Here is a 25,316-nt window from a genome sequence, read left to right on the forward strand (position 1 = left end):
CTCAAAATCGTGCAAAACAACACACTTATTTATAAACCTCTTCAAAAGAAACGCGCACAAACCAACGTTTTTCCGTGACGTATCGACACTGACCGCATCGTGTTCGCTCTTGTTACAAAATCGCGCAGTTTGGCGCGCTTCAGCGGCGATTAACGTTCAAACTCAACGCGCCGCGTTGCGCAAAGCAGATTTTAACGCTGCGGCGCAGCGCGGCGCGATCGGTCTGAAGTAACCTCTAGTGAGAGTTGATGTGACTGACACAAACGGGAGGCTCAGCTGCAAGCGATCACTATCACCCGCCCTTATTACGTGTAGATACCAAATTCTCTATATCTATCTTTTGTCAGCAAAACAATTATTAATCAATAATCAGTCTCACAAAGGTACATTGATTGAAAGCTCCAAGGAAACTTAAGATATTATAATTATATTGGATTCACGATATTGTAATGACTCTATCCAAAGAGGTAAACATTCTTCGTTAATATTATTTTCAATAGCCGCTAGTTTGTGTAGGGTCATAATACTACTCTGGTCATTACCTTCTCTAAACTAGCTCTATTATTTCTGTCACTGATCTAGAACGACTGGACGTATCATGGTTTTTATAGACTTGCCCTCAATAATGATTCATTGCGGCAAAATCGGAGGAAATGACATTTCCTTGGCCTGTTTTTTTCTTATATGCGCCGATTGCGTTGGCGGATGACACATATCTTATGGAAAAATAGCGTCACAGGTGCACTAATACTTGGTCATTTTATAGGACCAATTTTAATAGAACGTCGGCAATTATTTGCTACGTCATGTCCCCTCTTCCACCTCATTGGCTTCTGCGTTAGGTCAAGATTAGTTCTTGGTGATTTTTCTTCCTCCTCGATATTCTACGTGACCATACCTTTCAAGGAGTAATTTAGTCCAAGTAAATTCTACATGTTCAAAGCAAAATAAATTATTTCAATGAATACTGCAGTGTAAAGGACGATGGTAATCGCACAGTATTAACAAACTGGACACTGAAACTCACTCACTGGATCTGAATAATAATACAATTAACGACAATACATGAAGACATTATGATGCTGTCAATAATTATTTTTAGAAACTCAATTAATTAAATTCCAAAATAATCGTCTTCAATATAAAATAATTCATCCCGAATTGAGGTTGGATTCTGCATAATGCGCGAATTAGTATTCTATTTCTTATTCAAATTTTTTTTGTGCGAGAGGCTGCAAATAATGTGATTTTCAAGCAGGTATATGTATTGAAAGTAAGTAAAAATATGTGATAATTGAGCCAAGAAATGCGTTAAGATGTCACCATGCTAATCTAGGAAGCACCCAATTTTCATAAAGCTCGCCTTGTGCTTGGAGACAAATAAATGTTAAACCAATAATACAGAAATATATTTATCTTTATCTTTAAGGCGAATTTAGTAAAAGTTTTCGGAACTATTATTAATGATGGGGCGAGGCCGCATTTCCCACAGTAGGAAATAGCCATTCAAGTTTTTTAAGGTGAATTAAAGAAGTGAAAAATGGTAAGTTTGAAGAAGAAAACATTCTAAAAAAAATCAATAACTCAACTGAAACAGCTAAGTGATAGCAATTTATAATTTCTCATATCAGATTTTTTTCAATAAGAATCTATAATCTAATGAGAATCTTGACATATAAGACCTCAGATTTTTCAAATAGTCACTTTAAGTGTAGAAACAAGACTTATGTGTGACTTGCTGCTTATCTGATGACCGTGGTTCGAGAGTCATTTTGACCATTAAACGCTTCTAACTTATTGTTTTTGAACTTGAAATGCATGATAAATATCTAAAACTTGCAGCTATTTTTAATATCTTCTCAAAAATAATTAAGGGTACCTACTTGCATGAAGGTAGGTATATATGGCCGTAACATGGGAGTTAAATCAAATGAATGAAATAGCCGTTACCTACTGAAGAAAAAATATTCAAGACATATCTGAGAACAAATAACCCATTTATCTTTTGATAAAAAAAAGACTGATTAGCATATCTCAAGAACAGGTGTTCAACAAGAATAATGATGGCTGTGGTAATTTATTATAGTATTCAAACTGCGGTACTACTTTCCTCTCGGTGGGAGTTTAGTGGTAACCATCAGAATTTGCATTTATTCGCTGATTTCGGGGAATCATTAAACTGGGTATAGTTTTATGGGAACCATTTTTATTGCTTTTTGATTAACGTCTGCAGCTAATGTAGCTGTAGCTGCTCTGAAAATTCAGATGCTACTACATTTTTGAACTCACGCAACACTTGATTAATGTCTAATGCAGGGAGTTTTCAAGCTAATCACTAACATAGACGAGCTGAATTTAGACATAAATTTTGAATTTAATTACTACATCGCAAGATGGAATAAACTAATTTTTTTACTGTTGTTTTACTACCTGAAGAATGTTTTTATAGAACGTTAAATTTGTAGTCAGTTGTCATAAAAATGATGATTATCATAAGTAGACCGAACTATCAGAACGTTCAGTGGTACTTATCTACGCGAGACAAGGTATTTTACGACTTTTTCAATGATACTTATTAAGCTATTCATGCGAATTCAATTTTGATTCATTCATAAGTTTAATTGCAAACCCGTGTTTTCACACCTACGAGGTAAACATTTGCAATATTTCACGGTCGTTATCAAATCTTAGAAATGATAGACTGCTGTTGAAGTTAAAATTAATTGCTTTTTTGTAAATTGGGTAATACTGCTGATTATATGACAAAGTTGTTAGTTAGGTACTCCTTGCCGTTGAATGAACGAGACTAAGGTGAACTTAACTTCCAATAAGTTTGACGTTCTGAGTGGATCATTAGAATTAAACTGGCGTTGACAAAAATATTCCTTTTCCACATTAGCTTGATATACTGGGTGTTTCAGTTACTCTATTACAAGGCGATATCTCCTTTACGATTAGAGACACTCGAAAATGTTTTGGAGATAAATTGTTCGGTTTGATGAAATGCGTTATGCGGCAGAACTTTACTGTTTTTACTACTTCCAGTTATACGGGAAGTCAAGGTTAACTTCCTCATTTCAAATGGAACAGCCTGTACATTTTTACATTTTTGATTTTACGCATTAAAATAACTAAATAATTTTTAGGTTTCACTATTCATAGACCTTACGTGAAAAACGTCTTTAATTTCGTTTACACGCTCTAAATACTGCTAACATGTTTAAGGAATGATCAACCATTCTTAATCAAATTTGCAAGTGTTAATATTGAATAATAACAATAATTCGAAATATCATTGTTGAAAGCAATATTGCCGGTTTTCGGCAAAATTGCACAGCCAGTACTAGTAATTTGTTTAGTCAGTACCATGAAAACCGAGTATTGTTTTGAATATTAAATAAAACAGTTCTGGAATGTTTATGTAGAAGTTCTCTGAAAATAAGTGTTTATTTACTCTACGTTGTAGAAATTTTATCAAATTTTGTTCAAGAATTGTTATGAATTTCATAAAATTATATATTGAAATAGTCGAAAACGTGATATTTTGCAGAAATTACGTATTCACAAAATGAAAAAAAAACAGAGTGTAAATGAAATCACAGGCTCTTCTCTGAGCTCTGCGCAGGCAAAGATTGTATATGGCATTTAAAGGAAATGTCTAGGAGTAAAAAGACTGAATAATCATTTAAAGACTTTAGTGCATGGAACTTAAGAACGCAAAAATATACGGGGTGTTTTGTTTGAAATGAGGAAGTTGATATTGGCTTCCGGTGTAACCGGAAGTAGTAAAGACAGTGACATTCCACCATATAACGCGTTTTATCAAACTAAAAAATTTGCCCCTGAAATATTTTCGAGTATCTCTAACAATGATGGAGAAATCTTGTAACGAAGTGACTGAGACACCCTGTATTAAAATAAATACATGTACTTTATCGGGCAAACTGTCAGGTATAATTAGGAAGAAACGAATTAATTTAGAGGCTACTTTCTATACGAAAAAAACAGAATTTTGACAAATTTTTGTTTCCCGAGATCAGCATTCAAATTGTCTAGCGATTGGTTACAGGCTCTCTATTGATTTTTATTTGCTCGCCTTGAGGAAATCCGTAAAGGAGTAATTATTCCCCGAAGGACATCAAAAAGTCTGGTCTCGGTTTGCGATTAACAATGTTTTCATTAGAATCACATCAGCATTATACGAAAATAGAGCGATAAGAATTAATTTAATTTTAACCATGAAGTTAAACCAAAAATGCAACCATATTTCAAGGAACCCTAATATTTCAAGTCTGCATCAGAACGGGAAATAATTTGGAACTTACTTACCATTGAAATTCAACAATAAATGCTTATTTATTTTTTTATTTTCAATTTTATAATTATTTATTTATTTTCAAGGCCGTTTGACGGAAAATGAAATACTAGTTTTCCTTCAGTTTAACGATGTTGAGAATGATTAAGAAAATGAATTGAGAATTTAGTCTAGTTCTGTTTGCATTTTCTTGCTCCGATGTATGCATAAGATTCCATAATAAACAATTTAAAAAAAATATAAAATTCTAAATAAAAAAATACCATATAAAATTTAGAAAATATCTAAAAAAAGTAAAAAATAAAATTCAATTTTACTTTCCAGAGTGACTTGAAATTGCACGGGATCCATTCAGTCGTACTCATTTCTAGTTTGTTTTTTACTGTTCATCGTTTCGCTGCCTCATCGTTGTTCCATAGCGTTGTCCGGCAAAGTAAACTGTTTCTGAAACGATTCTTTTTGAGCTGATGATTCAATATTCGCATAAGAAAGTGATCTATCCGGTAATAAAATACCTGAGCCGTGGATATATCAATGTCTAATCGAATTTCAGCTTTATCTGTAACTGGGCAGGACCGCAATAAATATGGGGACCAAGCCATCTCACTGGTCTTCTCGTTATGGTCTTATACTGACCATAACCCGTAAACACGCCTAAAATAAAAAAATGTAGTTAAAATTCGTTAAACATTGACAAAAGTACAAGAGGAGAATTTCAAATTAGAATGACTCCCTTGAAAGCTAAATATTGTAGATATGTATCGATTGTCGCGAAATCAATAAATCTCTCAGTACCTGTTGTTCAAGGCTTTGAACATTAATAATTTTGAAAACTGGAATTTAGATATTGTGTGAGAATTTTTTTTGCCTTTTTGCACTTAATGAGTTATTGGGCTTTTAACCTATACAGGGTGTTTCAGTTTTAACCAGCATAACTTTAGTAGCGTATTAAAATCCCAAAATAGTGTCAGTTTACTATATAAACCAATATCCAATAAAGCTTCCTTTAGCAAAAACATTGAGTTCAAATTTAATTTAAAAAATGAAAATTATGAAATTTCCTCAAAAAGAACGAAAACTGCGTTAATGAAACTTGGGAAGTTTGATGACTATAAAGGATACATATGTTTTACTGGAAAAATATTTTTTAGCTTCTCCAGTAGCGCACCTAATTCCACGTTAGAAGACATTTATTCAGAAAAAGTGGTACGCTACTGGCATTTCCGAAAATAAAAATTATTCTTGAATTCTTCGTTCAATTCTGAAGAAATATTACCTCTTGAAATTATTTCCTCCGCCCACCGTTTCCATGTAAAAGAATTGAAGTAATTCTACTCAGAACGTAATGGCACCACCATTTTACTGAAAAATTTAAAAGAAAAGAAAAATTATTCTCCAAATATTGTTAAGAGTAAAGAGAAGTCTTCAATATTTTTACTTCAAAAGTTATTATTAAGTATGTATCAATTTATCAAATTAATATTAATACGTAAGCAAACGAAAGGTGCTTAAAAAAAAAAAAATTAATTGGAAACGGTGGATCGGACAAAAAATTTCAAGAGAGATTAATTCTCCAAAAGTGAAAGGGGAATTCAAGAATAATTTTTGTTTCCAGAAAATCGAGGAGTACACCACTTTTTCTGGAAAAATATGCCCTAGCATCCAAGTGGGCACGCCACTGAAAAGCTAAAACATTTTTTTCCAGTAAAATGAGTGTATCGTTTATAGTTGCCCACCATCCCCAAAATTTCGTCAAAAAATCTTCAGCCCTTTTTGAAGAAATTTAGTACTTTACGCTTTTAAAATTTAATTTGAAACCCCTGTATCTGCTGAAGTAAACCTTATTCGACGTTGGTTTATATAGCAAATTGATATTATTTTTGAACGTTCAATAAGCTATTATAGTTATGCAGATTAAGATTGAAATACCTCGTATGAGTTTTTAGGTATACTATCTCCTAAGAAGTAAAATAATTAACCTTCAGCAGATTTGGCATAGTAAAGTTTTCTCTGACAGAGATTTTTAGCAACATGGATTGAAATGCATAGAAACCATAATTTTGCCGTAACTAGAAGTTCTTTGTTAAATTCTCTTAATGCAGCTGTAGTTCAAGGATGGCAGGTATTCACCCCTAATCTTTTGGTAGGAGGCTCGACTTGAAGCTAAAAAATGGCATGATCTGAGTCATAAAAACAGTCCGTGGAATGACAAGTATTTTCCAACTAATAGTGCATAATTCTTTGTAATAAAACTCCATCTATGTCGGCTATATCCTCGTAGAATTATCGAGATCATTGCTAACCAAGCGTTATTTACATTTTAATGTACTTTTTAAAAGTTGTCTCACAATTATCAATCTGTCCCTCATACACTTTAAGCTGTATCATGTTACAAATGGCGAAGTTAAGGTAGGTCAAAGACAGTCCTCCTCGATGGGAAAGATGACAGTTTTGTCTCTAATGTTCATTATTCACATATCACGACGAGACAGATAAATAACGTTTAATTTGGTCCCATTTGCATAATCCTATTATTGATTAAGATTATGTTTAATGCAAAGATTCGTCTATTGTTACGCAAAACTATATGAATTGATTTCCTAAATATTCAGACAAGAGATTTTGATTTACAGTTTGTTACAGGGTGGCGACTAAGAGTGTTTAGAAGCTCTGAGGTGCTCTTAATCTCTTCATTCATGCTCCTAGTAGAACTGTAATTATCCCCCCCTCACCGGAAGGAGTGTTAGAGGGAGGTTTCAGATTTGGCTCGAGCAAACCTGTTTAAAGAATTTTCGATTCGACAAATTGGACACCCTGTACTGCATATAAAACACAAGCCTTATGGCATCATGAGATGACGCCACAAGTGGAATAATAATGTGCAAAGTTTGTAAAATATGTAGGTAAAAGAGATAAGACATGTTTTTATTGTCACTGCCTGGATTTATATAGGAAGTTTTATTGGCCATTAATAAGGATTTGCGATGAATCACAATAGATTTGGGCAATTTATTTTTATTTGTTTTATTAACATATCAATTTTTTTATAGGTTTAGGTGAATCACCAGGTCATCGAAGCAGTAGATTTATTTTACTGTGCAAACGTTGCAGGGTCAAATCAAATTTATGTTGCCTCTGGCTTATTTTATCTAACACTTCATCTGTTTGTTAATATGTAATTTAAGTATGAGGGCTACTTTCCACAAATTTACAACGAACTGCTTTATTAGGAAGTTCTTCAATATTAGATGTATGGAAGAATGTATTTACGGAAGACGGGTTGTGAGGCCATTAATTCATTTAAAATTTAGAAGCAGTTTATTCACTAGTTCTGCAACCGTGCCTTTTATGCTCGACATTGTTACCCCGAGAATGTATTAGATTCCTAATAGCACTCCATAGATGTGGGTTGACAATCCAATAATATTTAGTGCCAGAAGTGAGATGAAACTTCCATTTCATTAAAGCTCCATACTCACTGGAAATCACCATATCATTGTTGCGAGAAAAATTGGCTTCAAAATATACCATCCGTAATATTGTACATTTTAGAGCGAAGCACAAGACTCTCCTAAGCACCGACCGAAAGCTCATGGAATTAGATTTTGTGCAAGTCCAAGAGGTAAGGTTGTCTGCTCATCACCTACCAAAAGCTATCCGAGGTCCTCGACATCAGGTGGTCGTGGTTCCTGCACCGCGGTAGCCAGCGAGTCTTCAATTAATTGTCCTTGGTGATCAAGTCTGGTCGATCTGCAGGATATATAATCAGATGCCAAAATCCTCGGTCCGAGTTTATCTGTGTTGGTCAGACAGATTGGCGTCAATACACTCTTGTGTTTCTTTTTAGCCGGTTTATTCATTAAAGATCGTTCCGCAAACGAGATTATATTGCACTTGAAGGTGATTCTTTATCGGATGCCGAAAGTGATTAATTCTTCCTCTGAACGACTGTTGCTGCATTCGGATTTTTGTCGCTTTCGGTCGTTTTTTTCCTGCTGACATTGAGTGAGTTTTTGGTTTTATTTTTACACGTTTATTGTCCTCAAAGTAGGTTGACTAGTGTACGGTACAATAAATCCGAAATTATGGTACCAGCATCTAACATATTTCATGACTGATAATTGTGTTGGTGACACATTTTTTCTCGTGGATGACACTCCATCACCAAATCTCAAAGGAATCGTTTATTAGATATTCATAGGTCTACCCACGTAGCGCTAATAAAAATAATATAAAATATAAGAAATATGTAATTATGTACACTTAGTTGTACAGGTGGAATTTTTTTCTTGAAATCTTGCACGGGACATAAAATTTTAAAAAATCAGACAGCCATAAACCGAGCAAATGGCGGCATTCTAATGACAAAATTATTTAAATCAATTTCAGGCAATTAACAGATTTTCAACATTATTTATAATCGACGATCTGTGAAGTAGTAGAGAATTGCTTTGTATAATATTCAAATCAAATCATGAAAAATACTAATTTAGGAACAAACTTATTTAATATACACTCTAAGGAAAAAGTCACGGACCTCTGCCATAGCCCAAGAATCCTCCAATGTTAAAGATCACAGAGTGGCTGTAATACTGAGGAAATGAGTAAAAATGCATTTCTGCTATTCGCTTACGTAATTCAATTGTTAAGAAAATGGAGGGCGCTTTTATGCAAATAAGTGTACGCACTTGAAGTTGGTATTTAAATAAATTTTAACCTTCTATGAAGCTTCTATGCAAGAAGAAAGGTTAAATTTTTACATGTAGGTTAGTTTAATAAATTAAATAACTCTCTTCAGTAACGATGTGCAAAATCAAGGCAGCGGCATTATAGGAACTGACGCACTGCAAACTAATGGTTTTATCCTTGCTGTGGTGAATATGGATCCTTCCTGCACCGGGTCGACCTCAGACCGAACTCTTAACAAATTAATGTTTCAATCTTCCCTGTAAAATTCATATGAAATTTTTATTAACATATTATAAATATGTATATAAATATAAATTATGGTTTTGTTCGTTAAGATTTTGACTGCTGTGGCAAATATTGAACACAATAGCAAATTTTCATAAATCTGCAATCAAATAAATTTTATCAAAAAAAAAAAAAAAACATATTTAAATTTCGATGCAGTTGCTGACTCTTCCGAACGTAATAGAAACCTCCCTTTAAGGCGCAATAAGTAGCATGCCTAAGGGACAGAATAGAAAACTAAGAAGAAAAAATCAAATCATCCAACAAAATCAATCACAAAAAACGTATAATAAATATCTTATCTCGCAGTACTATCAGCAAATGGCGTAAATCATATATTATATACACATTATCTTACGAATTTTTTTATACAGGATTACTCAAGTTATATGACGCGGAATATTCGGGCCAAAATATGTCGTTTTCAAAAAGTTTCACTTTAGGGCAATCTGAGGGATTATTATGGTTACTTTTTAAAATTATTTTCATATTATACGGTTACAAAAGCCCTTAAAGTATTGAAACTATGTTTTTTAACATACCCCCCTGTATATTATTACATTTTTGGATTCTCCGATCAAAATAGGTCTGTGTTTTAAAAAAGTTTAGAATACCTAAACCATGAGTTTTTTTAAATAATTTGAATTATATCAAATTTTAACGTTATTTTAATGTTTTAAAGATGTAAGAAGTGTTTAAGTTATGTAAGCGTAATTTATAGCAAAGTGTAACAATAGAGTATATACCATCTTGGGCAGGGAGTCCAAACATTAATGTCAATCAAATAAGGAATTTAACACAACTTGATTAGTTTAAACACAACGGCATATTTTTTAACTTACCAGAAAATGTAATTTTTAGTTTTCTACCGAATGCTTATTATGTTGCTTTTGTGTTATGTTATATAAATTATACGCTTTTAAATGCTTTTTAAGTATTTAAAACATTAAAATTACGTTAATTTTGGATAAAATTCAAATTATTTTAAATACCTTCAGTTTTAGTTATTCAAAACGCTATTAAAACAGACACTTACATATGTTGATCGAAGAATCCAGAAATGGAATAATATACAGGGGGTTGCATTAAAAAAACAAAACTTTAACACTTTTAGTGCTATTGGGACACCTTATATAATATAAAAATAATTTTAAAAAGTAACCATAATAGTCCCCCCATATAAGCTAAAAGTAACATTTTTTGAAAAACTTGCATTATGGCCACAATATTTCGTGCCAAGTAAGGGTGAATAACCCTGTATAATTTATGTAATTTTCACGGGAATGATGACGGTTATCTCAGATTTGTTTAGCCTTTTCTAAAAATTTTCTAAAGCATATTTAGGAGCGTTGTTTATTTTTTTTAATTATCGCAGTATTTTTTGAAGGGCATAGCATCTGCCATTGGCTTACCAGTCGCCTGAAAGGATTTTCGTTTTTTAACAATTTTGAAACCATATTCAAACAGAACGTTTCAGAACTCTGTGCAAATATTTCAGAAGGTAGCAGCTGAGGTGATTTCACGTGGAAAACTTTATATGAACATGCGCCCCCAAAGGATTCACTACTGACATACACGGTGCCAAAATTCCTAATGTGCTTTTCTATGTGTTTATGTAGAATGTAAGTAGAGCACGAAGTCAACCTTAAATATATTGATACAAAAATATTATAGAAAGATGCAACATGATTTTTCACCGTTTTCCTTTTAGAACAGGAAGCATTTGATCATCCAGAACCGATCTCTTTGTGATACCATACTTCTTCAGAATGTTGTCTTGCCTATCATGCCTATTGCTCTCATTTCTCGGTTTTGCATGCGTCTCCAGAACATCAGCTTGCCAACGGCAAATCCTCAGTAAGACTTTATCATATTTAACTCCCCCTTGTAGTAACTTTCTATGCACAATTCCTTCAGGAGCAAATGGAGTGACATCTCAAGAGAAGCAAATGATCATAGACTACCACAATAAAATAAGACAGAGTGTCGCATTGGGTCAGATCTGGGGTCAGCCACCGGCCTCCAATATGATGGAAATGGTAAGGCCCTTTTCGCTTTAAACGAATCTTATTTGTATGTGTACATATATTTCTGACATGCTTTCCTCTGCCTGGAACAGTTTTTTGCTACGAATGAGAGAAAATTCCGAAAATAAAATGGACAGGAAATATAATTTAATAACGTTTCCTTTTACATGGACCTTTTTTGCAGAAATGGGACGACGAGTTAGCAAGTCGTGCCCAATGGTGGGCGGCTTCTTGTCATTCTGAAAAACACGACGAGGGTCGGCATAATTGTAAGTTTTATTCCTATATGGTCAGTCTAGCAATAATCGCACGAAATTCGTAAGTTTTTTTTTTAATTTATTAAGGAGGTACGAATGCTACTAGAGTTCTGGTAATTAATCATTACAGTCTCAATTATTGCAGGGTGAATTGCTTAATCAGTCAGATGTATTAACAATCTTGGTAATATATTGAAACTTATTTTATGCTGGCACAAGAAAGATCAAATGATGCTTCCAACTTAGAAAATGCTTAATTCAAACTGTATTAATCAATAATAAAAAAATTATCAAAAGAAAAACATTTTTGCAGGCTTTTCGATGGCATAAACCCTGATTGGATGACCTGTCCGCAAATAACTCTGCCTGGCTAACCACTCCTTTTTCGGTTGAATTGAATTTATATTAAATAGTCGGACATGGAGGGAAAAAAGAGTCTTTTAATTTCCAGCCAGGTTTCCGGTCGGCCAAAATATCGCCACGACGTGGACAACGAAGCCCCCGTCCACTTACGAAGATATTGATTCAGATTTTCCGAACGCCATTCGCAAATGGTTCGACGAATACAAACTATTTAATTTCGGAGGAATCGGACGAGGCAGAACTGGACATTATACCCAGGTGAGTTTTCTAAATCACCCTTGCCTTCTTTAGGGACAGCAGGATCAGATAAGAAAAGGGCGAAGCGCAAGGGAAGCTTCAATTATTTAAAGTTAAAGGTAAAAAAAGCCTAGGGACGTTCTTTTTTTTCCATTTTGGATAGCTCAAAAGAAGAAAATCATGTATGAAAATAATTAAGATGTATAGTTTTTTCTCCTCCTTTTTGCTCGTTTCGGAGAATACCGCGCGTTACATTAAACCCCGCCTTTCATAATTGGTTCCAGAAATACCAATACGTTTAATTGCAAACCGTGAATTGAGGGTAATTTGCCCGAAAGGGTCTCTGAAGGGTGCAGAAAATATTATGACAAACTAAAAAATGGAAGAGGTCGGATGGTGACAATTTATGGATTTAATAAGAAGTTCTAGAAAATGGACCCCCATAGCCGGATAAATTTAAGTCCCTACCCTGCTGAAATTGAAAGTGAAGTAACTTACAGTCAGTTGCAGCAAAATGCCCCTGTTAGGGTCGGTTCTTCCAATACCCTGCGAAAACTGCTGCCGGCAAAATTTAAAGTAATTTTTAATTAAAAATTTAATTTTACAGTCAAATTTAAACTTACAGTCAAGGGAAACATCAGTCGAAATTTCGTTGTTAATTGCAAATCTTCTCTTTCAGATGTTATGGGCTGAAACCAACCTTATCGGCTGCGGATTTGCTTTCTATTATGATTCCTCTAAAGGTTACACCAAAAATTACGTCTGCAATTATGGTCCTGGGTAAGTGGAATGACTTCAATCGTGAAAGGTGCACATTCCAGTTGCCCTTGAGGCCAAACAAAATTGGTGCACCTCAGCCTTATTAAAACTCTTTTGTGTTAACCGCAAATTAATTTCCATGGTCTAGACCAGCACTATTCGTTCCTTTGTCCAGCTGTAATGGATTCTCTATTTCAATTACAGTGGTAACGTTTTGGGTCGGACGCCCTATGAAAAGGGACACCCCAGATGCAATCAATACGGCCTTCAGGAATCCAGCCACTATTCCGGCTTATGCTGTGAGTACTAAAAAAAAAAAAAAAAAAAAAAAAAAAAAAAAAAATTCTGGTTACTGAAATGAAATGTTCTGTTTAGTGAAACCCTCGACAACAGCATACTATTTTGGAATTTCCAATTTCATTCTGAACAGGATTTCTCAACTGGATACGCCCAAAGAATATTAATCTTCAATATTAGTGGTGAAAATGACGTGTACCTAAAATGAATTTAATATGTTGTGATTAAATTGAGGAGTTAATATATTCAGTCGTGAATTAGTGAGCAAGTCCGGAACAGGAGGAAAATAGGGAATTTAAATTAGAATAATGCCTGGCTCGGTATATTAACACAGAGTGGATGAAAGAATTGCGCGGTTAAAATGCGTTTGTTGGCTTAGGTTATACCGTTTTATGTTTGCAGAGAATGAATTAAAGCTTTAATGAGATACATTTGCGGAATTGGTTAACTTGTTTTGTTCATTATACTTGATAGGCTAAGTTATTAAATAGTATAACTATGACAATGATGATTATGACCATGTATTCGTAGGATGCACATTTGTACATAAACTGAAGTATTATAGGCTTAAGTTGTTCTTATAGTTCTAGTGCAATTAACAAATATATAGTTTTATACTTATCTCGAGTGTTTTACCGATATCCTTAGGTGTTCCAGTGTTCCTTACAATCTTTAAACTCCAACGTTTGCTTTAACGTGGATCGATGTTCCTTGAATTTAGTAAACAAATACAACTCTTTGACTTTGACACCGATTTTAATCTCGAAGCTTGGAAGTGGAAATCCGTGTTAACACAGGAGAGAAATACTGCAAGGATAAAAAGACAATAAATTGGTAAAATCGATCACTTCGGGTAAAGGGATGTTATCCACTTTCGTAAATTAATAAACATCGTTCGCATCCTTCATTATTGAAAATCTAAAGTAAGACTCCAGAGGAACGTGGGTATTTCTGAGAAATATACAGGATGTTGGGGTATTTTGTAGCAACCGCGTATTCTGCGCATAAAAATAATATTAGTTTGCTATATCAACTATATTCGAGGCATGCTTCGTCAAGTAAATACAGGGCGTTGAAGTTTAATATATTTTTTAAGTATCAATAATAAATAAACATTAACATGTTTATATTATTTTCTTTGCGGCGACCTTCTCATTTATGTATAGATCTTAATGGCGATCATATTTGATATCGATTTTAATTATTTTGTTATCGAATAAATTATCGCCGTTTAATTTATTCTGCAAGTCAAATTGCTGTTGTCCTCTTATACTCTGTTATTTTTTCGTTTTTCTTCTGATAAAAATCCACTGTATTCTTAGATCGTCAATAAGTCGACCCTTGCTCCGGTTTACACCGCAGTAGTGTGTCAGAAAATGCAATGGCAGTGGAGTGTCAGAAATGTCAGAAAACAATAAAACCTAATCGATGAGGAAAGTAGGGTGATTTCGGTCATCATTTTGCAAATAACTGAAAAGTGGTGACGGATACTCAAATGGTCAACACTCGTCGAAGTTGCTACATTGAGCAGGTAATTTATTTTCTAAAATTAAATACTATCGGAGCTCCACAAAAAGATTTGGGTGATAAAATTGATCATAACCCCAAAAGTATCGTCCTGTACATTCTCACGATCATCTAGTATTCTCTAATTATATAGATGCTAAAGAGTAACTTATGCTCAAAATTTGAGCTAAATATCTGAAACATTTCGGGAGCTATAAAAGATAAATTAAAAAAATATAAAACGTCAACAACTTGCACTAACTTAATAAAGCATTTCTTGAATGTAGTTTATACAACAAAATAATATTATTTTTATGCGTGGAATACGCGGTTAAAATATTGCTACAAAAGCCCGGATGCTCTGTGTATGTGGAGGCTCTATTTGAGGGCCCTTGGCAGAGAGGTGACAAAATTTGAAACTTTCTCATTTTTCAAATCTTATAATAAAATCAAGACTTGATTCTTTTAAAAAAAGTATTATGTTATTTTTAAAATACAAGACTGCATTCGCTGTCATGCACAACCAGTATTAGTGAGTGCAAGCAAAAAGCAATTAGGCTATTGATGAGTGCGAGGAAGACGGACTACCGTTTCCCCTTCCATCGTCGACGATCGATGAGCGTCGTTGACTCGCAAGTAGTACTCCTTAATCCAAGGGTGGGTGTAGTTTTACGTGATTTTGGAGAACATAAATTCCATGGTGAATTTGAATGCAGCCTCACCTTTACAAACGCCACTGTATAAATTGTATTTTTAGAGCGTTTCAATTGACAAAAGCGATTTTAGTAACATAATCTGTCATCAGATTATAACGTACTGCTTGCGAGTAAATTACGCTCACCGATCGTTGATAGTGACAGGGAAAACGGTACGCTATCTCTCTCGCACTGCTGAATCGCTTAATTGCCTCTTGCTCCCACTTATTAAAACTTCATGTGCATCGCAGTGACAAAAGTACTTTATAATAGACATAGTTATGCTTAACAATTATCTTCAAAGCCATGTTATATCTCTCATATGACTCACTTCTTCAATATATTAGTGGTTTTAGATCATCTAAAGACAAAGAGACAAGAACATAGGCCGGAAAATCTAAAACCGAAGAATTTCCAAATTTTTTATATACATTTTTTTCTTATTTTTTTTGACAAGTTAGGTACATTCTGCATAATAACTAGCTCCACAATTTAATTTTAATAATTTTAAAACGCATTGTGCCATGAATATCGGATGTAATAAGAGTGATAGTTGTTAAAAGATTTCCAGCTCCGGAACTGTTAAAATATGAGCGTCTGGAGCGCCTCCTTTTGCAGGGATACAAAACCTCAATCTGGAAATTCATCTGGATTGATTCCTATTTACAGGAATCCCAATTAATGTGAAACTGGTGTCATCTGATTTAATGACTTTTAAGTACAGTTGTCTGTATTCAAAATGAGATTTTTGTCGGGAAAATAGAAAACTCTGATTATTTTCAATAAACCATGGTTATTTTATTGCTTTTTTATATAGTGAAAATGCGTAACAAAAATTATTTAACATTCTTCTTTAACAGACATTGGAAATTTGAGAAATACTTTGTTTTGTCGTACATAGAAGTCTGTCCCACTAACCTGAACTAACTTGTCATATGCATATAGAGTGACCCATTTAAACAAGTCCACCTGAAATATCTTGAAAGGAATTTTTATTCTTTGGAAAACCCCGAGATACGTCAATTTTACTTTTAAGGGTGACATTTTTATATCATAAATTCATAGATGTAGAGTCATCCCTTTAAACAGGGTGACAACTTCTTCAAGGATCCTAAAGGGCACGGGGGGTCAAATGAGATATAGAACCAAAGGTATTTCAATTATCTTTATAAGTATGCTAAAATTGTTTTGGTCCGCCTTTAAATTGTGTAATAAAACCGTCTTAAAATATCATCGTCTTTAAATGCAAAATTGACGTTTCCCGGAGTTTTCCGAAGAAAAAAATTCCATACAAGATATTTCAGGTGGACTGTTTTAAAAAGCCCACCCTGTAGATTTAGATCAATTCATCGCTATTTTGCAAGATCTACGAACTTCAATTGTAACTCGAAGTTTTTCGACGCTTAAGAAAAATTGGGTTTTGCAGGGTTTGTTGCAGTTTTTTTTTAAATTAAACAGACAAATATACATACTTTGTCAGGGTGTAGATTATCTTTCCAAATTTTTAAGACGCCCATATAAAGTAGGTCAATTTTGAATTTTTACCAAAATACACAGTGATTCAAATTTTTACAACGCCGCAATACAATCGTTTTTGCTATTTTCACCTGCGACAGTTGCTCACCGCAATCATATATTATTTGTAGCAAAATAATAGTAATAAACTTTCCATAATAATTTCACAGAAGTAGGTATGGATTAATAATAATAATATTAAGTAAAGCATGCAATTATTCACGAAATTTTTATTTCTGGACACGTTACACATATAATAAATATGAAAACTTATTATATATATATTACCTAAGTAAGTAATTTAATTACCTATTAATTATTAAACGGGTGTCAAATCCGCATGTAAAATTAGCACAGGTTTTCGCAACCTGAATCGCCAGTCTCATAAGGTAACTGCCCTCCCACATTGCCCCTAAAAGGAAAAATGTTCTTGAATTTTCAGCGAATTATGTCAACCCAGAATGAAAAATCGTCAGGCAGATACTTACGCAGGTCCATAATTGCAAACGTAAAATTTATTGTAAGGGAAATTCTCGTCAGAATTGTCATAATAAGCAAATCCGCACCCCACGTATTCCGTATTTGCCCAAACCACCTGGAAAGAATTCTTTCTACTGGGGATCATTCGTAACTATCGACTGTAATTTTAATAGGGTAATTACTAGGGTTCAAAATAAATTTTTCCCAACAAGACTTGGCAAAATGGTTACTAACAAAACATGTTTATATTGATCTCTGGTATCTACCTTAAATTTTCCTCCGTAAGATGCGAATTACCCTATATAATATAGAATAACGATTCATATTCAGTGCACAGAACTATTACCTGAGTATAGTGTCCAGTCTTTTCAAACCCCTCACAACATTCCTGATAGTTATAGGAAACATATTCACTAAACCAACCTTCTATGGCAGAATTCCAGTCAGTACCATCAGAGGGGCCTGACGAGCTGGTCAAGATAAGGTTTTGACCTACCGAAAACCGGTCTGAAAAGAAGATGAATCGTGTAAATGATCTTTAATCAACACAGCTATCATGATTATACGAAATAACTGTGAGACTCATGCTGTAATCAGGGTCATTTCATATTCAAAATATATCATATCTTGCCATTTGTAATTGTCAGCTCTAAGATAAAAAGCATGAATATTTTCTAATACAATTAGTCGTTAGTAACTAAGTACCCCTTTTTCACATAATATTGTATATATAAGATCGAATTATAGAATATAATAATAAATAAAGTTCGTTTCTATTTACCTTTTGGTAATTATTATTCTTTTTAAGACGCAGGTCACATTATTATTCAACAAATTGTTATTCACTAATAATGGAATTCACATATTTACCGTCATGAACTGCTTTATGTTCGAAGACACAAGTATTGGCAATCTCCTGGGCAGCTTCTGCTAGAGCTGCATCATACTTCTACAAAAGTAATAAATATTTAACATAACAGTTTACATAGTGTCGCATCTACAGAGTAAGGAAATATCTTACAAATTTCTTCAGATTAATTCCTCGTGGTTGACCCTCCACTTGACCATTGGCTATGCGTAGTCGGACTTCGTTATGTTTGTTGACAATATAGTCGGCATCTGCTTGGGGTATACTGTTTACTGTTAAAAAGACAAAAAGGTAAAATATTAAACTGTTTTCTAATTCAAAATATTCAACGTGTCTCTAAAAGGTCTGTACAAAGTTGTTCTATAAATTTCTGAGGAAAAAATGTGACGACTTAACCCTGTTTGTCTTAGTCCAACAGTGAAAGCTTAAAAAAAACTTTTATATTACATTATATATATATATAATTCATTTTTAAAAAACGGTCGAGAAAGTGAAAATTAACAAAAGGAAAGAAAATGAATGACTCCATCTGTTATTGCACTATTTAAACAAAATGGCGTATCGGTGAGTTTTTGGAAGCAAGAAATTTATATCCATTTACATTTGCGATGCATATTTTAAAGGGCGTCATTAGCGCTATATGAACTCTGTTTAAAAGGGCATAACTTTTTTAACATCTGGTATAAAATTTATTTATGATTTAATTTGTGTTTTCCTACATATTTTATGGAGAAAAAGCATTTTGGTCTTCTACTCCAGTCATTCTATCTTGGGATATTTAACTTTAAAACGTATTTGTACAGCACAACAAAATAAATAGTAAAACATTGGCATAGTCAAATAAAAACATGAGCATTCAAAAAGTAATAAAAATTGAAATGTAATTGAATATTTTCATTTTTTCGTTTTAACTGTACGAATAAATATGCACTTTAAATTTATTTTTCGAGATATGCAGCGAACGTTAAACTTCAAATATCTCAAAAAGGAATGTTCATAGGGAGTTGTATCAAGATATCCTTTTTCGTACAACATATAGGAAAACAAAAATTTAGACATAAAAAATTTTGATACCGGGTGATAAAAAAGTTACGCCCCTTTAGAGAGAATTCACCTAGCGCTGACAGCACCTCCAACAGTGTGCATCGAACGTATACACAGGTTCTGATTTCTCGTCTCCAAAAATACTCTGATGCGACATTTTGTTCAGATAGTACGAGTGCAAACAGAATAATTCATTTTTTCTCTCTTTTAATTTTTATTTTAACATCCTGTATTTTAAATGCCATCCATGTATGGTCTTGGGTTAATTGTGTTAAATCGTCATGTTTTCGCCTCAGTTTAGCATAGCTTGCAAAAACTTACCTAATAAACGACCACATTGAGCTTCGCAGTAACTGATTAGAGCCACCACTATCAACAACCAAAGGAGTTTAAAATGCATTTTGTTGAATTATACTACTTCTTCTCTATAAGAATTTTCTTGGATCTTTTATAGTACTGGAATAATCAACTTGTATACGTATATGACTAATTCGTGAAAATTGTGATAAGAAATATGTGAAGTCAATTTTATAGGGTGTCTAAAGTTTAATTACGAGTATTCAAGTATTTCGAAATAGTTTGTTAAGTATAATTCCAATGTTTATTCTATTTGAAGATTATAAGATATAAAATGTGATATAAGATTAAATAGTTTTAATATCTTCAATACAATTGCTGCTCCCATAGCTGACAGTTTACTGAGACACCCAATAATATACCTATTCACTCACTTCTTTAGCAGATAAGACTAATTTCAATATACTAATTGTTTCATATGTTTTAACTAATCTCGTTGCAGGTGTTATTCACACAAGCCCTGGGTCCGCTACATAATAAAAATTTACTATTATCGAAAAGTCTATTCGATGACATAAAAATGTCAAAAGAAAATATCACACCGCAATTTTTTTCACTTTGTATGCTCAAAATGTTTCTACTATCTCTTGCCAAAACGTAATTTGAATTCGTCAAGCTTGAAAAGTACGTATATATACAGGGTGTCAATTTGAATACTTCCCACCCCTATCATTTCGGAACGGGATAGATTTTCTTAATCGCGGGAACGTGAAGATTTTGTTATCGAGAGGGAACAGTTTTTTTTATAAGATGTACTTCGCCGTTATCAACCCTCTAGCTCGCAGGACCACCCCGTCAAACATCTCAAATGTTAAAGGTATTTAAGTGATACGTAATGTTAAAAGCGTCTTCATTCTCTACATTGTGATATCTCATTTGTTAAACTCGACTGTTGCGTTGTCAAGTTTGATGTTTTTCATCATTCTGAAATCTTTCTCCCTATTAGTGTTTTGATTAATATTTATTTTATATATATATATACAGCAGACGCTCGATAACGTAAATATGGGATAACTAAAACTTGCGCTAATGTAAACACATACTTCGTTCTATAGCATCAAACGGAACACGCGATAATGTAAACAATGTATACGCTCGATGACGTAAACAACTTTTTGCGACGGTGAATCGCCGATTTATGTTGGGGATTCACCTTTGCAAGAAAGTACGACAAACCTGGCAAACCAAGCCAGTCGTAGATGGTGTTTAGAACACGTTTATACATACGTTATAACAACCAATACATTGCATGCGTTAATACATTTTTACGATCATGGCATCCATGTCGTATAAAAGAAAATGTTTAAAATTAAGTGAGAAAGTGAAAATTATAGAAGAAGTTTCATTAGGCGCTGGAGTAACACAATTAGCAAAAAAATATGGTGTATCAAAAGCAACAATTTGCAAAATTAAGCGCATGAAAAGACAACTTTTACAAAGAACGTGCAATACATTTGGAGGACCGGGAAATAGAAGAACTTTAAAAAATGCAAAGGCACCCAAAATGGAAAATTCTCTGTATAAGTGGTTTTTACAACAGCGGGAAAATCATGTTCCAATTAGTGGCGAAATACTTAAAGAGAGAGCTAAATTGTTAAATCAAAAACTGAAAGAAACTGAAAATTTCGTTGCTAGTGATGGCTGGCTGCAACGATTCAAAGGAAGATATGGAATTCGACTGTTATTTATATCTGGTGAAAAATTATCAGCACAACCACAATTAGTACAACCATTTAAAGAAAAATTGATAAAAATCATTAAAGAGTTAGATTTAAGAATGGAACAAATTTACAACGCAGATGAAAGTGGTCTTTATTGGAAAATGTTACCAGAGAAAACTTACGCTGCATCATATGAAAAATCTGCTCCGGGTATAAAAACAGAAAAACAACGAATAACGTTTTTGGCCTGTACTAATGCTAATGGTTCACACAAGATAAAACCATTGGTAATAGGAAAAGCACAAAATCCACGATCATTTAAAAATTTTAAAGTTCCTGTTGATTATGACTGTTCAAAAACCGCCTGGATGACTAGCGGTATATTCCTGAAATGGTTTCATAAGCGCTTTGTTCCTCAGGTATAACAATAAACAAACACAAATGATCTGTGCATAATTTAAAGATGTTTTTCAATTTGTAGGTAAAAAATTTCCTAAAAGAACAGAAGCTTCCAATAAAAGCGTTATTACTATTGGATAATGCACCATGTCATCCTCCAGAACAACAACTGAGGAGCAGAGATGGGTCAATTTTTGTTATGTACATGCCTCCTAACGTAACATCAATAATTCAACCAATGGACCAGAATATAATAAGACTAACAAAACTGTACTATCGAAAGTTTTTACTTTCATCTGTTTTGTCTAAGAATCCTCAAAACATATCTGATGCTTTAAAAAAAGTAACATTAAGAGAAGCTGTCACAGATGTACATATGGCCTGGAGTGAACTTAATCAGGAAACTATTGCAAAATGTTGGAATAAGCTGTTTAGTACCAATGATGAAGATAATGAAGAAGAGAATGTTCCCTTAAGTGTAATTAGAGAACGTTTGCTATCCAGCGTTGACTCTATTGTCAATAGTGCATCATTGGATGTTGTTAATTTATTGAAAGTAGTGAATCCTAACACTGTTTGTACCTCAGCTGATATTAATATTTGGAACGAGGACAAACTAACGAATGATGCTACTAAAGATGAGAACAGTGAGAATGATGAAGACGATTCCATTGAAGCAAAAAGTTTGGTGACTGATGCCCAAGCTGTACATATATTTAATGAAGCTTTAGATTGGGCTGAAAGAAAAGAAGTGTCATACGCGGATATTTTAGTTCTTCGTAAATTACGGGCTCAGGCATTGGAAGATAATGCTAATCGCAAATTTACGCAGACTAAAATTGCTGATTATTTTTCTTCTAATTAATAACTACTTATTACTACAATAAAAGAATATTTGTTAATTTTTTATAGGTATGTTAGTATTAAACGTTTCTTTCAATAAATCTTTGAATTTTTAAATTACGTTCGCTAATGGAAACATTTCGATAATGTGAACCACACTTGGTTTTAATTAGTTCACATTATCGAACGTCTGCTGTATATACATATATAAAATAGATAGTATGTATATACAGAGCTATACAGACTATCTATTAGATTTTATTTAAACATTCGTACGTATGATTAGGAATTTGTTGCAATGGATCAATTTATTAACTTATTAACTAATTGTTTGTCGAGACGAGTATCAAAAGAAAAGTTGCATTAACACGTTGACCGCCACACCAAATTTTTGGAACCTGCTCAAAAAAACATGATTTGATTGAATAATTTAATATCATTAAAACATATCGTAACTACTAGATAAAAATCACATTTTTAGTTTATGCAAATTTAGCTAAAAATTTCACTATTATAATACTTGATTTATTTCTCTCCTCCGGGACGCCAGATATTCATATTTACACTATACTATGAGAGGAGACTCGTAGTAGCTTAACAGTGGCCAAACGGAACATATGCGAGTTAAATCGTAGTCAGCGTCTGGGGTAAGAAGTGTGTCTACAAGTTATGTCGTAGTTGGTGGCCAATTTGTTATTCAGTTCAGCAACTGTTCATCAATCTCATAAATTTAGAATACGAATTTTTTTATTTTTTGTGTTGGTGATCACTAAGTGATTCTTGTCACTGTTTATGGTACATGTCTTTCTTGAAGCATATAGAGTGTTTCATAAATATACCGACAAACTTTCAGTGCATGTAGAATTCATGAAAACAAATATTCAGAACGAACAGAGTTAGATCCGAAATCGCTTCGTTTCCAGGATACAGGGTACATATGGACATAAAATTTACACATTCACACACGCTATGGCGCGATAAGTGTGCACTTTCCAGAGTAGGCAAAATATTTCCATTTACACCAGCGACTTTTATTAATACGAATATTTTTTTCATAATACTACACTAATTCTTAATAAAAAATACCTCTTAATGTCTTGCTGCTCAACTTGCCTCAAGTTTTTTAAGCAAAAAATTCTTCTATAGGGTTCGCGAATCCATGAATCAACGGTGCAATGCTTGTGTAGAGGAAAACGGCCGGAATTTTGAAAATTTGCTACAAAACATTTGTCACTTGTTTTCTACCTGTTTTATATTGACTTATGTGCATTTACATGAGACATTACATTACAGTATAATACATTTTGTTATCGTATGAGTCTTATTTCTTCTAGTCAAAATCGTTAATTTGCAACAACAATTTTTCACAAACAAACATTCAACAATTTACTAGACAAAAAATGTTTGTATTCACGTCCTCCACCTCTACTAAAATTAAGTTAAATCGATTTCTGTTAAATCGTACTAAAAAAGTGCACTTGAAAATCTATACCTGTTTTTTAGGAGGCACATGAATGAGAAATAGTTTTTCTTTAATCTCGGAAACGGCTACTTGAGCAACAAAACACTCAGAGGCTTTTTTTTATTAATAATGAGCGGAATATTATGAATTCCGCCATAGCGGGTCCCGAATTCTATGTCCGTATCCCAAACCGTTTTTGAAATATTATAAAAAATGTGAAAAGAAATAAAAATTAAACGCCCTTTACCTTGGAAATGAAGCGATTTCGGACCTAACTTTATTCCTTCTAAATATTTTATGAGCCCTATATCCCCCTAAAAGATTATCGGTATGTGTATGAAACACTCTGTATATCCTGTGTATTACTTCGTGTCACGTATCGTTTTCATGTCTAGACCGATCCTGTACTGCACTCTTGCAAAAAAGATTCAAAGATATTTGAATGTTTGGAAGCCATCGGAATCGTATTTGTCGTTCATCTCCTGAGTGGTAACTTAACAAACGATATCTATTCTTAGATGCTTCAGCCGAGTTGTAGCAAGATAAACAAGATATTTGTAATGCGGAATGAACTAATAATCGGATGCTCTTTTCTTCGAAAAACTCGTTAGATACGACGCTAACTTTTTTTCTCCTTTTAAGGCGCCTTCCTCCTTCGAGATAAATCAATATGCAAAATTGGACTCCAAATTATAAAAGAAACAACAAAGCTGAGGAGACCCCTTCCAGGTTATTTTCGTTTGCGACAGGGCCGCTCTTTTGACATCGATTTGTCAGCTCAAATAAATCGACAAGTAGTTTGGCGATCTACGTCATCCGGAAGTGACGCTCTGAATTGAGAAGCTTTTGGAAACAAAAGAATAACACTTGAGCTGTCAGTTTTAATGGCGTCTCCGCGTTTCCTCCCGTGTCGCTCGCGAAAATGATCAAATTTCGACCGAAAATGTGCAAAATTAAATTTATAAGTTCCGATATAAATATCACTCAACCCTCGGAGTGCGCAAGTTTTTAACAAAACTAGACAAAAGCTGAACGTTGGTAAGGAGTATACTCGCATTATACAGGATGTTATAGATTCCCATGCGGATATTTCAGGTAGTGGTAGAACTCGGTAAAATAAGAAGACAATACTAATATACCCATAGTCAAAAATGCAACTTTTTTTATATACAGGGTGACAAAGTTCGATTGTTTTTTATATTTTTTGCCATTTTCTTTCGTATGCCTAAAGATAACTTAACGAAACTTCGTATCTCT

At 33.5% G+C, this 25,316-nt stretch overlaps 3 protein-coding genes across 4 annotated transcripts; 2 read left to right on the plus strand and 1 right to left on the minus strand.

The window, feature by feature from the left end:
- The first annotated feature begins 287 nt into the window (after positions 1-287).
- LOC136345534 (venom allergen 5-like) lies at positions 288-13,850 on the plus strand. 2 transcript variants are annotated; one of them, XM_066293960.1, is made up of 9 exons: positions 288-467; positions 10,788-10,911; positions 11,001-11,146; positions 11,207-11,328; positions 11,501-11,585; positions 12,025-12,194; positions 12,853-12,953; positions 13,137-13,231; positions 13,308-13,850. In XM_066293960.1, the coding sequence occupies exons 3-9, from the start codon at positions 11,059-11,061 to the stop codon at positions 13,394-13,396; spliced, it is 750 nt and encodes a 249-aa protein (XP_066150057.1). In that variant the 5' UTR covers positions 288-467; positions 10,788-10,911; positions 11,001-11,058; the 3' UTR covers positions 13,397-13,850. The 2 variants fall into 2 exon arrangements, with proteins under 2 accessions (XP_066150057.1, XP_066150056.1); XM_066293959.1 differs by lacking the exon at positions 288-467 and adding an exon at positions 8,023-8,320.
- A 3,310-nt stretch (positions 13,851-17,160) lies between these two features.
- Positions 17,161-19,813, minus strand: LOC136345538 (venom allergen 3-like). The gene is made up of 6 exons (XM_066293963.1): positions 19,659-19,813; positions 18,447-18,565; positions 18,296-18,374; positions 17,772-17,932; positions 17,434-17,540; positions 17,161-17,357 (listed from the first exon to the last, which is right to left on the minus strand). Exons 1-6 carry the CDS (start codon positions 19,735-19,737, stop codon positions 17,294-17,296), a joined length of 609 nt encoding a protein of 202 aa, XP_066150060.1. The 5' UTR covers positions 19,738-19,813; the 3' UTR covers positions 17,161-17,293.
- A 326-nt stretch (positions 19,814-20,139) lies between these two features.
- LOC136345679 (jerky protein homolog-like) lies at positions 20,140-22,619 on the plus strand. Its single transcript, XM_066294207.1, has 2 exons — positions 20,140-21,774; positions 21,837-22,619. The coding sequence occupies exons 1-2, from the start codon at positions 20,968-20,970 to the stop codon at positions 22,617-22,619; spliced, it is 1,590 nt and encodes a 529-aa protein (XP_066150304.1). The 5' UTR covers positions 20,140-20,967.
- The last annotated feature ends 2,697 nt before the right edge of the window (positions 22,620-25,316 follow it).

This window comes from Euwallacea fornicatus, chromosome 20 (genome assembly GCF_040115645.1).
Source record: "Euwallacea fornicatus isolate EFF26 chromosome 20, ASM4011564v1, whole genome shotgun sequence".
NCBI lineage: Eukaryota > Metazoa > Arthropoda > Insecta > Coleoptera > Curculionidae > Euwallacea > Euwallacea fornicatus.

Excerpts from the sequence above, each read along its gene's own strand:
- LOC136345534 (XM_066293960.1), top strand. The coding sequence starts at position 11,059 with ATGTTGTCTTGCCTATCATGCCTATTGCTCTCATTTCTCGGTTTTGCA. Across the intron at positions 11,586-12,024 it reads CGACGAGGGTCGGCATAATT|CCAGGTTTCCGGTCGGCCAA; the intron begins GTAAGTTTTATT and ends TTTAATTTCCAG. Across the intron at positions 12,954-13,136 it reads GTCTGCAATTATGGTCCTGG|TGGTAACGTTTTGGGTCGGA; the intron begins GTAAGTGGAATG and ends TTTCAATTACAG.
- LOC136345538 (XM_066293963.1), bottom strand. The coding sequence starts at position 19,737 with ATGCATTTTAAACTCCTTTGGTTGTTGATAGTGGTGGCTCTAATCAGT. Across the intron at positions 18,375-18,446 it reads GAATTAATCTGAAGAAATTT|AAGTATGATGCAGCTCTAGC; the intron begins GTAAGATATTTC and ends TTACTTTTGTAG. Across the intron at positions 17,541-17,771 it reads AGACTGGACACTATACTCAG|GTGGTTTGGGCAAATACGGA; the intron begins GTAATAGTTCTG and ends AATTCTTTCCAG.
- LOC136345679 (XM_066294207.1), top strand. The coding sequence starts at position 20,968 with ATGGCATCCATGTCGTATAAAAGAAAATGTTTAAAATTAAGTGAGAAA. Across the intron at positions 21,775-21,836 it reads ATAAGCGCTTTGTTCCTCAG|GTAAAAAATTTCCTAAAAGA; the intron begins GTATAACAATAA and ends TTCAATTTGTAG.